This window comes from Pipra filicauda, unplaced genomic scaffold, assembly GCF_003945595.2.
Source record: "Pipra filicauda isolate LSUMZ 115617 unplaced genomic scaffold, ASM394559v2 scaffold12_size5214236_pilon, whole genome shotgun sequence".
In the NCBI taxonomy this organism is placed as follows: Eukaryota; Metazoa; Chordata; class Aves; order Passeriformes; family Pipridae; genus Pipra; species Pipra filicauda.
The window spans coordinates 730,182-747,678 of record NW_024103763.1 but is presented as its reverse complement, the minus strand read 5'-3'; the positions used below and the strand labels follow the sequence as shown (position 1 = coordinate 747,678).

The window sequence follows — 17,497 nt, the reverse complement described above, 5'->3', positions numbered from 1 at the left end:
TTTTGAAAAACTGTCTTTACTGATTCTAAGACATGCTGATTTTTCTAGGACTTCTAATTATATGGCTAAGAGAGTAACTTTTCTTGGAGATGGGACAGTACTTAAATTTTATCACTTCAAGATTGAGAGACATGATTATATATTTGAAAGATAACTTCTAAAACTTTTAAACCTAATCTGGAGGATAGTATGGTTATCCTTCCCTACTTGGGAATAGAGTTTGCTGTTATTCAGAGGCAAATCTATGTGCTCTGGTTTAAACCTTGATTGGGTTCTAACTTGTCTCACCAAACAGGAAACCTTGGTTTATAAATAATTAATTTCAATTATCTACAATGTTCTTGTAATTTCACTTTTTTCTAGTGAAAGACTGAATATCTTTTGTTGAATGTGTTAAACATGTTCGGTTGGGGAAACAAAGCAAAGCTTTCCTGTCTAAATGTTTGTTCATTTCACTGAAACAAATGCTGATGTTTTCTCTAAAGAGGATATGCTTGTCTGTATGTATTTAAATATTGAATAACTTAACACATGTTTTGGTTTTATTAGGAAATAGTAAATGATGCTTGTCATATTTTCTTTATTAGTGGATTTACTTGTGGTTTGTGATTTAGCAGTTAGCTCTTGATACAGTTGCAGTTGTCTTATTAGGCAAAGCTACCTTTACATCTTATAGTTAACTTCAAAATGTTCATCAACCATGGATTTATTTAATGGCTTGGAATAAAAAAAAATTGCAAAAGTTAATGAGCTGAAATTGGTTTGAGTACCACACTCTTCAAGGGGTTTTAGATGTTGTGGATCTTGTTTTCTCATGAAGTGAAACATAGAAAAAATTTCCCTGTTCTTTCACTTGTTTTGGGAGTTTACTTTTTGAATTAGTTAGAAAGAAAATACTGTCCTGGGTGGGCACCAGAGTGAGCCCCGGTGCTTCTCTGGGAGCTGTCAGTGCTTCGGGTGTTTGGTTTCTCTGGAGGGCTGGGAGATGCCCCTGCCGTACTGACATTTTTTCACAGCTAGTTATCCACACGGACATTGTATTCTTGCTGCTTCTGGGAACGTAGAACACTTCTGGGAAGTGGGGTCAGAACCGGGGCAGTTGCCTTCTATGCACTCAAGTGTTCAACTTCATTGTTGAGCACTCCATTTCTCTGTTTCCAAGATTTTGAAATCACTTCCAACACAGAAGTTGGTGTGTGTGTGTATTTTTTTGGCTTTTTGGTTGGTTTTTTTTTTTTTAATTTTGTTCAGTGCTGTTAAGAGTATGTTTCATTATTCTTTCTTTTGTCCTAATAACAAAAGAATCCTTTCCAAAATAGGCAAAATTTACTTTAGTATAACATGGTTTGTAATATATTGTGTAGAATAAATGATAATTTTACAACTTAGTAAGGAATTAATTCTGGTTTTCCTTTTCAGCAAAACTCACAACAAATACTTGAAATAGAGGTACTGTAGAATTTTAAAGATATAATTGTTTCTGGCACCAAGGGAATATTGTCTTCAAGTTGTAATTTGACTCACAGTGTCATCTTCAGTGCTTTACTGTCATCTTTGCATTCCTTGTCAAAATGTGACAAAGGTACACAAGATTTTTGTTGTGTTGAGCACATTCCTATTGCTGCCTTTTTTTGTGTGTTTTCTGTTGTTTGTGAGGCAAAAGATTCTACTTTTTTGTTGGCATGTAAACATGTTTCACTGGGTCTTTGTGTACACTGCTTCAGCTCTTGGAATCATTCCCCCTTTGGTTTTGGGGCTCCATCCAATAGTGATTTTATATCCAGAAGCTGTGTTGGATCACTGGCTGTCAATTGCAGCATTTCTGAAGAAAAACAAAGCCAAACCAATCCCTAAAACAACATAGAAGGGGAAATTTTGGCAGCATGGGGTGTATTTGTGATGCTGTTAATGTTTCCTAAGAGTGTACATTTTGGAAAAATGTAGCTTTGCCTTGTCGAAGTACAGCAAATGTTCAGTAAAAGCTCTTTGAAACAAACTTATTTATTAACTACTTGAATCTGATCACTCAAACTTTTCTAAATCAAATCCATTGTCTGATACAAAGGCTATATTGTGATTCTTCATTCTTTGTGGCAAACAAGGCCTCCATCTTTCTTTCACTTATGCTTAGGGCATATGTACCTCTCTGTCCAATGATAGAAACCTATATTGAAAATCCTCCTTAGTAAAATCTTTTTGCAGCATCCTGTGGCTGTGGTTTATCAGTCCTAGAGGCTACTTAACACAAAATCCTAGCAAATCTAATGAATATGTTGCAAAAATACAGAGGTTCAGAAATACTTCTTAGGTAGATTAGTGAGTGGTGTTACTGGAACACAGTTTTTCCAGCCCATTTATTCCTCTGTGTCATGGGAAGGACTAGCTAATATGAATTACTAAAGCAGATGACAGATTTATTTTTTTACTATATAATTGCACAAGTAAACAAATGAGGTGGAAAAATGTATCAGGTCTACTGTAGTAGTCTTCAAAAATACAGTTTTTGCCAATGCCTTAAGACTGCTGGCTTTTCTCCTTGAGCAAAGTGAAGCCTAAGTGATTATTTTTATTTTGGGGCGGGATGTGTCTCTGGTAAAATGTTTTTGTAATGATTCTGCTCAGTCTTTTCAGTCTGCTCTTAAGTCTCCCTTTCTGTTCCTTCATGTCTGCAACCCCAGGAATCCACAGAAAATGTTTTTAAGAGAAATCTTTGCCTCAGCATATTAGTTTTGTGTCCTGTCTCATTGATTTTTAACTTTGGTATATTAGCTTGTTCCCACAGAAGCATCCTCTTCTCAGAAGGTACTTTAGTTGGTTTTAAATAAGGAATCTTTAAAAATATTTGATGTAATGGATAATAATAAAGCTGTTCTTTGTATATATATTTATTTTTAATCATTCCCTGTCTTAAATCACAACCTCATTTAATTAAGTAATTAGTGAGTTGGAGTGGGATTAGGACAGCAAATTTTGCTGTTTGATGATTGCTTGTCTGCAATTACAATCCTTCAGTTTATATTGAATTGCAGTTCATGGGTGAGAGAATGTGTGTTGCTAGTCTTGCTTTTACAAGGAAAAAAGTTAAAATAGAATTTCACAGATGTTCACTGTGCTGAGAAGTTCACGGGTTTTTAGAAGTATATGTTTGCTGGGGGGAGGGGGGCATGGCTGTACAGATGGGTTGCCAGGCAATTAATTCTTCCTACTTGGATTGTCTGCAGTAGGAGACAATCCAGCTCTCATAAGCAGTGCAATATTATTTGCAAAAGGAAACTACCCAATACCATTTTTCTTATTCTCTCCTTCTTTCTTCTGTCTCTTCCCAGCCTCCCTTCCTGTGCTGTGCATTTCTGAGAAACCGCCAAGGATTGATATGATAGCAGGGCTGTCATTCTTTTTAACAAAAATAAAAAAAAAATAAAAAAAGTAAAAAAAAGAGAAGCCTCTTTTATTCTAGGTATTTTAATAGAGTCCCATTAAGGATGTATTGCTGACTGAAATATTGGCATGAAGGGCTCTCACTGAGCTGAGCCCAGGAATTAAGAAGTCAGGAAATGGGCTGCTGCATTGCTAAAGAACCTTGTGTGACACAGTATCTCCTGATTGGGGGGATCATTACTGCTATTATGACTCGACTTGCGTAGGAATTTTAAATTTCATCTGAATGTCAGTAATAACCCTCTTAGCAAATTATCCTGAATAAAATCACGAAGGCATTTTATATAATAGGTGTTGAATTACTGGATAGATTTGCTAATTAAATACTCTTTGTTCTGCTGCAGTTGACATTACAGGGTAAGATCTTGAACAATTATTCTCAACAGCTGTACTTTGTTAAGGGAAAAATTAACTACAAAGTTTATTTTTTTTCTACACTTGAAGTTGGCAGATTTTTGAAATGTGCTTGAAAAAAATTCCATCATCCAATTGGTAATGAGAAGATAAATATGCAGGTGTTGCTGTGAAATCAGATAACTACTGACTGCCTTATTAATGAATTTAGCAATACTTTATAACCTTCTGTTTTGTAGCTGTTGGCACTTACAAGTGATCTCCTGTCAGACTGGGTAGCACTAGCATATGCCAGTCACTTGATGAAGCTTACTCGTCTGTGACCCTCTTGTTGTGACTACCTACACCCACTGCTGTCCTCAGGGACAACTGAGAAATGGTTTTTGCACAGTCAAAATATTTTTTAGTAGGGTTTATTCCTTTAAAAAAAAAGTTATCTTTCTCATTATTAGTAGATAGCATTATTTCAGAGAATGAAATAGAAAAGGCCAGAGATGATCAAGGGGGAAATGGTAGGCTTTCTTTTCTTTTCAATATAATCTCTTAATTTCTGTCCAATTTTAAAATTTTGTTTTAGGGACTTCTGTTTGCTTTTGGAGTACTAAGAGAGGGGTATAACCTTTCTCTGTAGGAGTTAGCTAATAAGTGAGAGAAGGGGTTGTGGGGTGGTGAATATGTTGCAATTTTGATTACTTTATACAAAATTTGATGCCAGTGATATGTCTTCAGAATAATTTCAAAACTCCATGGAAAGGTGGTGGGGCTGTGCTGTCTGAATCACTCACTAGGAGATGAATAGGAGTGGAGTACCTTTTTTAAACTTCGGATTAAAATGGAATCACGTGTGTCTGAGCACCTACAGCTTGGGGTGAATCTGCAGCTGAGACTCGGCATTTTCCTGTTCTTCTTTGTCTGCATAGAAGATTGTGGCCAGCTGAGTTCTTTGCATTTTCAGCAGAGTTCAGGCATCACATTGTCCAAGTATCTAGTTTGCAGCATCAGTGGATGGTTGTTAAACCAACTGGGTGTTTTAAACATGATCCAGAGAGTGTAAAACTGTGGGTATCCATGTGTGCTTGGGGAATAACCCTGATAGGGGCATGCGTTGTGAGTCAGCTGTGTCAAAGTTACATTGTAGTTTGGAACTGAACCTGACCTTAAATGTCTTGAAGGGAATGTAGCTTTCAGTGCATAATTTAAAACAAAACCGAAAAAACATCATACTTCAGTATGCATCACTCTGGTTGTGTGAAGGTTCAGAAATATTAAAGAAACTTGCCATATTAAAGGAATCACAGGGTTGTCATCTTGGTTCTGTACTGTTATGTAGAGGTGGACATTTCACCCTGTTTCAGAATTGCTTGCTGTGATAGCTGTAGTCGGTATCATGACAGTCAAGACTCTTGGCTTCATTTTAGACTCCTTGGCCTTCTGAAAGTCATGAGATTTCCCTGAAGGTGGTCTTACTCCCACCGAGCATGGCCAGCTCTTGCCTGTTAGTCCTTTTTCTTGCCTCATCCCTGCTAATTTCTACTGCTCAGCTCCCTGTCACAGGCTTCTTGACTAAAAGTCGTAATTCCACCTTTTGGCAAATACAACCAAGGAGTATTACAATTTAACATATGAAAAATAGTAAAACTGAGACTAGGTTGCTAAATTTAATATAAGCTGTTGAAATAGTGTGTTGTCTGACAAAATTTATAGTTCCAAATTGTTTGGGTTCACCTAATAGACTCTGATCTGTCATAGCTGTAACATAACACGTGGTTCAAAGTAATCTTCAGAAAATTTATAATAGAAATATATATGAGTAGCAGGATTAACTGAAGAAGAACTGAAGTTTATGCTGAGTGATGATGGAAAGGACTGAAACCAGGGAACTGGAATCTGGAGCTGTGTGCTAGAGCACCAGGATGTTGACAAGAAGGAAGTGGGTAATACAGTGGAACCATGGCCAAGTGACTGAAGGAATGGACCAGATGTTGGTTCTTGTGCAGCTGTGTGAGATTCACCAAGCCCTTCCTGCTGCAGCAGCTACACATTTTTTTTATCGAGCTGGTTTTACTTTCTCTTCCTGTGCTACAGCTGTACCTGTGGCTTCAGGTGATATGCTCTCCCACCCCTCTCCACTGTACTGACCAGTCCTGGAGATGGAGCAGGAGCCTACTCATATGAGGTCTCTATAGCTATTTCTAAGGTTCAAAGAGATGCTATTCAGAGCATTTGGACAACTTGGGATGAACTCTTGGCTGAGGAACAAGCTTAGTTACACATGGATTTTCCCATTGATTCAACATCTGTATCCTATCTTTATCCCAGCTCCTTGTCCCAGTTCTGGTTTCCATGAGGAGTTTGCTTTTTGATGACCCATTTTGAGATCATTACAAGGGTGATCAACCTTTTGGCTATGTCTTGTTAAGTGAGCACTATCCAGGCTGTACTGAATAAGACAGGACGTTTTTGGGAAAAAATTTAATGACATTCAGAGATAAGATGATGGATATGAGGATGACAACTGGCCTAAATTACTGAAACAGACTTAATTCTGGCCCTTGCTGATTAGGTTTTATTTGAGCCATTTGATTCAGTGTTCGTTTTTTCCTAAGGTAGAATGTGTGTGCGCACATGCAATTTTGAGATTTGTTTTAATCTTGTTTTAGGGGAGTTAATAATAGCATTAATACAAGGTCAAATGAGAATTTACTCATGTAATAGGAGTATTGAGGTGACTGTGTGTTGCCAGGAGAGAGGTGGTTTGCTTTGTTTTGAAAGGTGAGAGCATTTGGAGTTAGCAACCTAATGGATATGTTTGCATGTGTTAGCCTGTAATTATATCATACGCTAATCTTTGATAATTTTTTTTTTATTTCAGATTTTGATGCATACCAAGGAGATGGTGCAGAAGGTAATGCTGAGCATTTTCATTAAACAACAACCCTTAAAGAGCACACCTGGTGAAATTTTTTTATTCTAGGAGAACTGTAACCCAAACAGACCTGAAATCACTTCTTAGGATGCCTGGTTTACAAATGTAATCCTTCGTAATGGATTATAGCTTTTTTCTTTTCCTACCACAGATATGATCTGGCCCCTGCTTGAAGCCTATGCGTGACTGTTTCAAGCAAATTAGCAACAGTGCTAATTAGAGTTTACTCATAGACCTGTTACACCATGTGTTCTAGTGGTTTATTATGGTTTATTTTTTGGCATCCTTTAAACTCTGTCACAGAGTGGTTTTTTGACTATATGGAATTGAACATGGACATAGCCATGCTGCAGTTTTTACAGCTGCATTGATTTTCCATCACTGAAGACATTGCCTTTTGTTATTTTTTTAAGTTAATATTATGTAATTATATTCATCTGCCTGGGTTTTTTGGTGAAATTTACTGGTGTTGGCAGTTTTTCCTCTTCTTTTTTTCTTGCTAGGCTTTTCATATGCACCTCAGGCTTTTTTATGCGCTTCAATTTGTCTAGAGTTTGCTCCTTTATCCTGGAGTATTATGGAAGTCTGGCTGCTGTTTGAACACAGCCTTTTCCAAGTAGGTCATTTGAATTGTTAGATGGATCAGAATGAGAGATGAGGTGAAGGGCAGAGTGTCAGTCAGAGAGGAGGAACTGAGTAGGTGTTTGGATTGATCTCCAGGTGTAATTGTTCAGTAGTTCAATCTGGGAACATAAAACTTGTGAGTCATAGTAGCTAGATCCTTATCCAAAAGGAGTGCCATGTTCCCTGAAAGATCTGCTGCCCAGGGGAGGACTAATACAGATAATTAGATTACAGCAGAAGTTATAAGATGGAGGTGGGAAGATGGAAATATGAAACCACATTCATGATCTGAAAAAGCGTAAAGAAGAGCAGCCTAATCTGGACAATGCTGTGGTATTCTCAGTTATTGTTACCTACTAGCCAATACTTTCACTAGATTTACTTGAAATAGAGTATCTAAGTATTTTTTTTTCTGTGAGCTTTTTTTTCCCCAATACTACTTTGATGGCTACAAATAGAATAAGATACCTGACTGTGGTATTGTCTTTCAAGCACTTTGGCTAAATGCCTTGTGTGAATTTGTCCAGCAGTCTCTGAGCCGAAGTGATCTTCTTGTATCCTAGCAGTCCAAAGTTATTTTTGATTGGAGTTCCTGCTGCTTCTCAAGATCAGACTTGTTCACTGACTTATTTTTCTAGTATTCATTTAGTAAGATATAACCTACTTCTCTTATGTACACAAATGAGCAGTGGGGTTTTTTTTAAACATGTCAGTGGTTTCAGTTTCTTTATTCTTTTTAAATACAAATATGTTTTAATGAAATATACAGACTTTTCAGTAAAAATTTATTTTACATTTTTCTGTTTTTTTGGTATTTAAGGGATAGTATACAGATAATGATATTTTTGAATCTTGAAAATAGCGTGAGACTTAAAAAAGATGTAGTAGTTATATTTTGTTTTTCAAAGCAATTTGTTTCATTTAGATGAACCTTGAGGTGATTTATGGAGACACAGATTCCATTATGATAAACACTAATAGTACCAATTTGGATGAGGTCTTCAAGCTGGGGAATAAGGTAAGGGAATTTTTTCTTTTGTTATGCTGAGTGGAGCAGATGGTATTAAGAGAGGACTCCGTGGCATAAGCAGAGAATAGGCCACAAGGAAGAACTTGACAATATGTGGAATCTATGAAGTAGTAAAATCTCAGACTGCTCTTTTTCAGGTGTAGCTATTCTGTGTGTTTTTAGAAGTGATTAGATTAAATGAAACAGTTCATTGCATAACGAGCTTTTTTACCAATCCTAAGTTAGCAGGAGATTATCTCAATATTTGGAAAGCCAAAATGTAAGGTACAGTTCCTCCTCCACATTAATTCTAGGTACAATGTGAACAGTTTTGACTTTTTTCATGAGGGATGTCTCTCAGTTTTGTTTAGTTATGTAATTTCTATTACACTCAATGTGCCATTAGAATTCCAGTGGTAAATTCAAATATTAATTTCTAAGGTATACCAAATACAGAAGAGATCTCTCTGATTAGTAGTTGGCAATTGATTACATGGAAGTTTTGGGGGTCTCAGAAATTTTGGAAGAGAAGCAAGAAATGTTTCAGAACTTTTTGATGAGAAGATGTAAGTGAAGTTGTTTTTGAAAGATGGAAGAAATTGTGATGAAAATGAGAGCTACAAAAACTCTAAAAGACCAAAGAAAACACAGAGGTTTCATTCAGTGTAGTATTAAATAAAAGTCCTGTAATTTTAAGGCAAGAGTGATTCTAGGATCTTTTAGACTATTTCTACCTTCATGCTAGTTGGTACATTGAGAATTAGATGCATTCAGGAGCACAGAAAATTGGAAGATCTTGATGTCTTGATAACCAAGTAGCAGGAGGGCTGATGGCATGGAAGAAAGCAATCTCTCTTTTTTGTTTGCCACATGCAAGACTATAGATGATTTTAAATGTATATACAGTAGTGTATAAGAAAGTGTAATCTTACTCTAGTTTTGTGTGAGTGTGGTTTCGTTCTGATTTGGTTTTTGTCCCTGTACTCCCATTTGCTGCCTAAATGTTGGAGAGGATCAGTTAAATAATAATAATTGTTATGAAGTCTGACAGGATCAGCACAATATGTTAAATATTTCTGTCTTACAGTCAGGTTTGCTGAGAAGATAGGTAATTTTTTGAACTTGTCACCTGCTTAATGATTCTTTTTAAGAGTGAAATCTGAAGCGTTTTTTATCCATTGTACTTCTGTATTATGTATCAGTTGGGGTTGGTTTTTTAATTTAAAAAATGGACAAAGATATGTTTTGATTAAAATCAAGTACAAAATATGAAAACTTTAAAAGTAAATAAACTTATGTTTGTAAACAAGCACACTTAAATCTAGAATCACAATTGTGAGCTTTGTGGCTCTCAATATTCTTTCTGTGTCATAAAAAAGTGATTCGTATCTGTCTTGTTTCATGTTTCTTGTTTGTTTATTCTTCAAGGAAGCGATATTTATTTACTTGTTTTTTGAAAACACTTTTATCATTTATATTTTCCTCATTTTGCATAATTCATATAAAAAAATCAGGGTAAAGAATTGTCCTTGTTGATGAGGAACACTAAGAAATGTCACTATTTCATTGCATAATAATTTCTTTCCCAAAATTTCATGTTCAGTTATACTTTTGCCTAGTGGACTGTATGGAAAGCACACAAGTTTAATGCAAACAATTATGGCGAGAGCTGTTGGTGAATATATACCTCTGTTCTGAATAAAGTGTGAATTTATAGGTTATCTTCAGGGGTAAGGCATTCCTCCAAGAGATTAATTTTGGTTTTCCATTGGAGAAAATTCTCTCACGTGCTTTCTCACAGGTTTCTGGTTGTGTTCGCTCCTGTCCTTAACCTTCCATTATCTCCATGCCCATTTTAGTTATTACGCAGCAGAATTTTATGTTTCTTGTTTTCACTGTATTCTTGTGAATCAGATTTGGCAGTACATTCCATAGTGCAATGTTGCTGGTGTTTGAGCACTTGATTATTATGATGTAAAAAAAAAAAAAATTGGAAATACTTTAAAAGTCACAGAAAAATATTCAAAGGAATTGACTGTTTTAACAAAGAAAAGATGAACCTCTTGGCAAAATGGTTTTGCCTCATGATGTCCTTTAAAACTTACAAATATACAAGGGATAGCAAAGTAATGATGATTCCTGCAATAGGAAAAATAGAGATCTGAGAAGAATTAAGTACACATATATATGTGTGCAAATACATGGAAAATTTGTAAGGAAAGTTTTGGTTAAAACTGGTAACCTGGGCCCAAAGCTAGATAGAAAACCAGTGAGATTTTATGCTGAAGGTACTGTGTTTAATGAGGGTATATGTTAGATGGCAAAAGAACTTGAACCTATATAAAACTTCAGTGAGATGTGAGAAAAGGAAAGTTCATAGTTGGTGGTCTGTGACAAGAGAACTGGAAATAATGGAGCGAGAGTGGATAGGGAGATACTGAAAATCAAGAGGGAAGGTAAGTTGTAGAGGAAAGAAAGTGAAAAGTAGAATGTGAATACAGAACAGGACATCTGACATATGTAGATATTCTGTTAAAGAACATAAAGTAAAAACATGAAGAAAGAAAAATGCAAGTGGGAAACTTTTAGCTGAGCCAGTAGGTGGGTGACCTTGTACTGGAACCAGAGTTTGCTGCTGAAGGTACATGAGCTGTTTTAAGCTGTTGCAATTCTGTCCCCTTAGAACAGAGGTAAGAGATGTGAAGCCACTTGATACTTGGTGCTATATTAAGACAACACAGCAAGTGCCATTTGGAGCTTTTGTATGTGGATAAGACATAGCCTGTGTGTAGAAAAATGGCACCTTTTCATCTCAAGGAAATCAGGCTATAGAAAAAGTAGGCATATTGTGGAAAAGGGTAAAAATAAACACTTGCCTTTTTGTACAGGTTTTTCCTGAACATGCACACTCAGAGCTCTGGTCTGCAGTCATAGTTCTTCCTCTCCTCCCTGGTTTAGGGTGAGGGTGGGAAGAAAAAAACCAGTGCCTTTGCAAGACACTGTTTTTATAAAGCTATTTCCTTTTTCTGTCTAGATCCCAGCTGTGTAGTCCCTTGTTTGCTTAATTTATGTGAGAGACCTAGGTGGAGTAGCTGTCCTAGTAAAACGGACTGGAGTCAGTTATCTGCAAGGTCACATTCAGTCCCATATTTTCTGCCTCTTAATTTTATTGAGGAGGTAGCTGTACCAAGCTGTAAATCCTGAAGAAGGCGATGGATGAACCCTAATTTTAATAGCAGATCATAGTCACTACTGTGTACTTAATTAATTAGTGATATCTGACCAGTCTTTAAAATCTGTATGCAAACACACAGTGTGTAATGTTACTTGTTTTAAAACTTAAGAATAATGCACTTAGAGGTGGAAGTTAGATTTGTCCATAGTTACTAAGTTGTTGCATTTGGTTTTAATGTTGATGCATTCACAGATCAAAAGTGAAGTGAACAAGCTCTACAAATTGTTGGAAATTGATATTGATGGAATTTTTAAGTCCTTGCTATTGTTAAAGAAGAAGAAGTACGCTGCTCTGACTGTGGAACCAACAGGAGATGGGAAATATGTAACTAAACAAGAACTGAAAGGATTGGATATAGTCCGAAGAGATTGGTGTGATCTTGCAAAAGAGACTGGAAAGTGAGTTTCTTGGTGGCATTGTCCTCTTTGCTCTGTTTTAAACAGTATGTGGTTTGTAAATGTTTGATACCACATGGCACAGATTGGTAACTGACATCAGTGTTAGTATTTCTTGGCTGATTTTTGTAGGAGATGGTAAACATTACGTTTTGATTGGTAACAGGTTATACTTGTGCAAGTCCAAATGTCTCTGATTTCACTGTCTGGTTTTGCATCTTCTGTGGAAGCTGTGCTTTTGAGTTGTTGCAATTTTGTGTGTACTGTTTAAAAAACCAGAGCTGAAATCTTGTGAAAATGGTTTGGAGTCATAGGTTCTAGGTCAGATTTTTCTTTTTGTTTCAAAGATGGGTAAAGATTTGCTGGGCACCTCTTTCAGCATCCTCTAATAAGGCTGGAAGTGTGCTGGGTGCAGCCTGAGGAGGTGATCCCTTTCCCCAAGACTGCTTCTCTTCCATTTTTTCAAGGAGACTCTTCTGATACTTCTGATACTTGTGACGGATACTGGATTGATTATTTGATAAGTGTCATTGCACAAGGCATTTTCATGCTTGAATTCAATAGAAGTAATGCATTTAGCACTGTAGAAAGAAAATTGGAGTGAGTGGAGAGGTGGTCTTCTGGGTGCTGACTCATATTGTATACTGCCTCTTGAAAATGTAACTTAAATAACTCATGGCCCAAATGGATCCAAAAATGAGTACTTTTTTACATCTGTGAAAATATACCACACACTTGCTTACTGTTCTTAAGACTTGCATTTTCTAAGAAAAGATGCATCATAATAGAAGCAAATTTTTCCAAGTTAGGAATGTATTAGTAATTAAAGCTATACAAATGTTTGAGAGTGTTCTTTAGTGACTAACTCTTCTGCAGCTGGCAGATCTTCCAACCACATTTTACAGAAATAGGCAAGACTTCGCTTACTTGATATGTTCTCTTCTCCCCCATCTTAGGATACCTGCTATGGAATAATAAATGGCAACGTGATAAGGGAGCAGAAAATAGAAACCACTTGCACTCAATTCCAAATCACTATTTAGCATTAGAACTATTTGCAATAATTTGCTTTTAGTAAAATAAGTAAATAAATAAAACACAGTATGAAATATCCTGGCAAATTTCTATAAATTTTGCATCAGACTTCATCCTCAGCCTCTTTAATTTCTAGGGATAGCCCAGGCGAAGAGAGGATTGTGTCTATTGTAATGGTTTTGCTTTGCATGTCTTAAGCTTTTCTTAATTTCTGGACTGTTTTTGCAGCTATGTAATTGGTCAGATTCTTTCTGATCAGCCCCGAGATATAATCGTGGAAAATATTCAAAGACGACTTATAGAAATTGGAGAAAATGTGATCAGTGGTCGGATCCCAGTAAATCAGTTTGAAATAAACAAGGTAAATGATCTCTCAGCTCTTTTCTGTCTCAGAAGAACTTTACTGTTCCTGAATATATTGACTAATGATAAAAATATTTTTAATCTTTATGATGCTGTGAAATACCAGGAGTTTTATTAGGTACTGAATATCATGGAACATACTGCAAAGATCCTGCAGTATGAGGAAAAAATTACCTACTGGGGCTGGAGGCCCCAGAATAACATCTTTGTGTCTTGTCCCATCCTGCACTCATTCTGCACTTACAGATAGGCATGATAGCTCATGCTATCAGGAGTTTTTCCCCTCAGTTGTTACTTTATATTTCAGGTCTAAAATACATAAACTAAAGAATTCAATGGAAAAGATTCAAATGTTCTGTTTTCTAGAAAACCCTCTTAAAAGCTTACTATTATTAGTTTATTTCCCTAGAAAGCTCTGTGGAAGAAAGCTAGTAGGCATTTTAGGATTGAATTCCCTGCAACAAGAAGTAAAATACTCTGCTTTATCTACAGGAGTTTTAGCAACAGCGTTGTGGGTTTGGTTTATTTTTGTGAATCTTTGATGATAAAATGTGTATTTCTAACTTTGAAAGCCTCCCCTTCCCTGCTAGGAGGGTGTTTAACTAATTAATTGGATATTGCATGCCTCTCTATGCTTCTCATAGAAGAGATTTCCCAAACAAGCTCCATCCAAAGTTTCTCTTTTGCCAGCATCTGTCTGCTCTGTAAGACTGTGTTAATCAGTTAAGAAATATGTTCAGGTTGTCATATGAGTGTAGAGAAATCACTGGGTTTTATGGTTGACTTAAAAAAAAGAATGTTCTGATGGAAATATTCCAAGAGCACTTAATGTCCTAGTTAGAAGATATACATTTAGCAAAACTTTCACTTTAAATACTTGAAGTTCTTCTGTTTTGCTTCTTTAGAAGAATGTATTTAACTATTAAGTCAAATGTAGTTGTTTCTAAGAATTAGGATGACAGCAAATATTTAAATATAGCATTTTATTTTATTTAAAGGAAAAACTCTTTTTGGGGGATCTCAGTAGTACGAGACACATGGAAATATTTAAATTCAGTTTTATGCTCTTGCTACAGGGCTTGTTAAGTACACTTATCTACTTGATATTCAGATTTACTTTATGACCTTAACTGGTGCAGGAGTAAGAGGCTAATCTCTGGCTCTGTTTTTGTATTTTGCGTAATATTTTCATCTTCAATTTAGTTTAATTTTAAAACAATTGCATTATGATTATAACTGTTTTGAACTCTAATGCATTTTTCAGACAGTAATTTAAAAACACCCTCTTGTTAATAGTAACATTTATAAAGTTTGAAGCACTGGTACCTAGGGCTTAATGTATGGAAAATACATTTATTACAGGTTTTTCATCTTACTTTCTTTGCGTTGGAGATATACTTGTAAATAATAGACGGATGAAGATAGCTGCAATGTAATCTTGTCTTTCAAAGATCTGAGTCGTCCATCACTGAAGTAAAATACTTTTCTCATAGTTATGTTTCTGTTTTTTCCTTTGATATTTTAGGCATTGACAAAAGATCCACAGGATTATCCTGACAAAAAAAGCTTGCCACATGTGCATGTTGCCATGTGGATAAACTCTCAAGGAGGCCGAAAGGTGAAGGCAGGAGACACGGTGTCGTATATCATTTGTCAGGTAAAAATGTCCTTCTCTGTAGCTAAATACTAGGTATTGTTTTGAGATACGGCAAAGAAAACCAATTCAGCTCCTGGAAAAATATGTTTTGGTATTTCTTTGTGGTGAGGTTATGTTATACTTTAAACTTGTTGGTTTTCTGTACTAAATTTAGTTCTGTAGAGCCATTGGGAAAAGCTCAGCTCATCCAACTATTTCCCTGAATTCATTCGTGTTTGGAACTAGAACTTACTTTAGGGAAAATATCCAGTCTTCGTTTTAAGCAGAAGAAAATTGTGGAAATTCTTGGAAAACTTAGAAAGCTAACTGGTGGTGGTGGTGGTTAAATAGTGTCATTGTTATTTCTGGTCTTAACCTATGTCTTCAATTTACAGTCATTAGGTCTGGCAGTAGCTCTATGTGTAGACTGAGGAATTTGAGCAACTTTCTGATTTCAGATGTTTATCCTATAAACACTTATAATTATCTCACAAATAGGCACTCCACTTTGGTTTTGCTAATTAAAAAGAAAGTGTAGGTTGAATTAGATGGACCACTGTTTCAGCTCCTTCGCTGTTTAAAAGCTGTAAGGTACTGTATTTTGACTTAATGGAAAGTTCCTAGCCTGGCAGGGCAAAACTGCCAAGACTTATGAGAGCTGGGCTATGGTTACGGCTGAGCAGTGGCACAATATGAGAGAAGAATATACTTGTTGAAAGAAGGGAGCTGAAGGAATTGCATTGTAATTATTTTTGCAAAGCAGCTGGATGAGCTGAATAGTCCTAAATTAATTTTGTTCTGAATACTAAGTTGTGTGAAAGGAGTAGGAGGGACGAATGGCTTGCAGTCTGTCTTTATTAGTGATGGGTTTTCAGCCCATGGTTGCTGACCCTATTGAAACCAGTAACTCGTCTTAAATGATAAAATGAAGGTGTCATGTGTTAATGCATTAGTTTTATCTTGCTGAAAAAAGACTGTACTTAGCAAAAAAAAAAGTTGTGGTACTTCCCCCTGCCCTGCCCCATCCCCATAAAGGTTTATTTCTGTTAAGTTCTGCTCTAAGATTTTTGACACACATTAAAAATGAAATTTCCTAGTGCAGTTGAGGACTGGGAATACAATTCTACAGACTAAATGAGTTACATTTTCCAGAAGAGTACTGTCTTCTTAGAGTTGATACCTAATTCCTCCATGAATACTGTTTTCAATTTAATTATTACCTTCCCAAATTGAATTATTTTCTCCTTATCTTCCTCTTTCAAATCAGAGAGGAATGTAATGTATACTTTAACTTCTGAGCGGTGTTTCTCTCTTGTCTTGATATGTCACCATGCATTTCTTTTAGTATTTCTGAGTATTTTAGAATTTACTTTTCCAAATCAACCCTATTGCCTCTGTTATTTATTCTCATGCCAATGAATGATTGTCCGTTCTTTGACCATTTATTTTATTTGTTTTTTATAGGATCAAAGAATATAAATTTCCTGGCAAAACAGAGATAGTTTTAATATCCACGACTTAGAATTTGCTTGTTGTGCAGAATGATAATTCTAGTTTAGTACAAAGTGAATCCAAAATGCTTGCCCTCCATGTATTTTTAACTGGGTTGATGGTTACAATGCGTTTTCATTGTGCATTTCAGAATTGACAGATGGGACTGTTTACTCTGTCTGCTCGTACTGATTTGCACGTGTAGGCTGCAATAATACAAGCTGGTTTTGCATTCTTGAACTTGCTAGTTGATGCCAGCATCAGCAATGCAGGTTTTTTTACTACTGCTGGATTTGCATTGGATGCATAATAAATCAATCAAAAGAGAATGATTGTGTAACAATTTTGTGTTAAAATAATGCGTAATATTTGAAGCATAATCCTTTGCATGGACTTATTTTCACACTTTGTTTTGTATGTGTCTCCTGTCTTAGGATGGATCAGATCTCAGTGCCAGCCAGCGAGCATATGCTCCAGAACAGTTAAAAAAGCAAGAAAATCTTACTATTGATACTCAGTACTACCTGTCGCAACAAATACATCCAGTAGTTGCTAGAATATGTGAACCCATAGAAGGAATTGATTCTGTTCTTATTGCAACGTGGTTAGGTAAGTATCGTAAATTCAGTTTATTTAAAGAATTACAAGAGTCAAAGTAACAAGTTTTAATGTATGTTTCTCAACCTAAATACTTCCACAGATCAGTTTTTTTACATTGAACAATAGCTTGTATTACACACCCCATAGAAAGGAGTGTGGACTGTAAGTGTATTTCTGTGTTGTCTGCAGATTAGCGGTTTTTCAGAAGGTGCTCATTAACATGAACTCAATCTTATAATTCTTGTTGCAAAAATTTACTGTTCATAAATGACAGTACTATTGCACGTCTTTGAGATTTTCTTAAGTTACTGAAGGAGTGTGCATCCAGAACTAGCATTTTTGCAGAGGGAAATGCTGTCATCTTCCCTGGGAAAAAGTAGTCGTAGTTATA

The 17,497-nt window shown here is 36.0% G+C and overlaps 1 protein-coding gene across 3 annotated transcripts in view; it reads left to right on the top strand.

The window, feature by feature from the left end:
• The window catches only part of POLA1 (DNA polymerase alpha 1, catalytic subunit), a 196,416-nt gene that overhangs the window by 62,197 nt on the left and 116,722 nt on the right, over positions 1 to 17,497 (top strand). For all 3 annotated transcript variants that reach the window (XM_027727896.2, XM_027727895.2, XM_039391330.1), the window contains exons 27-32: positions 6,665 to 6,697; positions 8,268 to 8,360; positions 11,779 to 11,984; positions 13,245 to 13,377; positions 14,905 to 15,036; positions 16,941 to 17,115. In XM_027727896.2, coding sequence (XP_027583697.2) covers positions 6,665 to 6,697; positions 8,268 to 8,360; positions 11,779 to 11,984; positions 13,245 to 13,377; positions 14,905 to 15,036; positions 16,941 to 17,115 — 772 coding nt within the window. The remainder of the gene's footprint in view (positions 1 to 6,664; positions 6,698 to 8,267; positions 8,361 to 11,778; positions 11,985 to 13,244; positions 13,378 to 14,904; positions 15,037 to 16,940; positions 17,116 to 17,497) is intronic.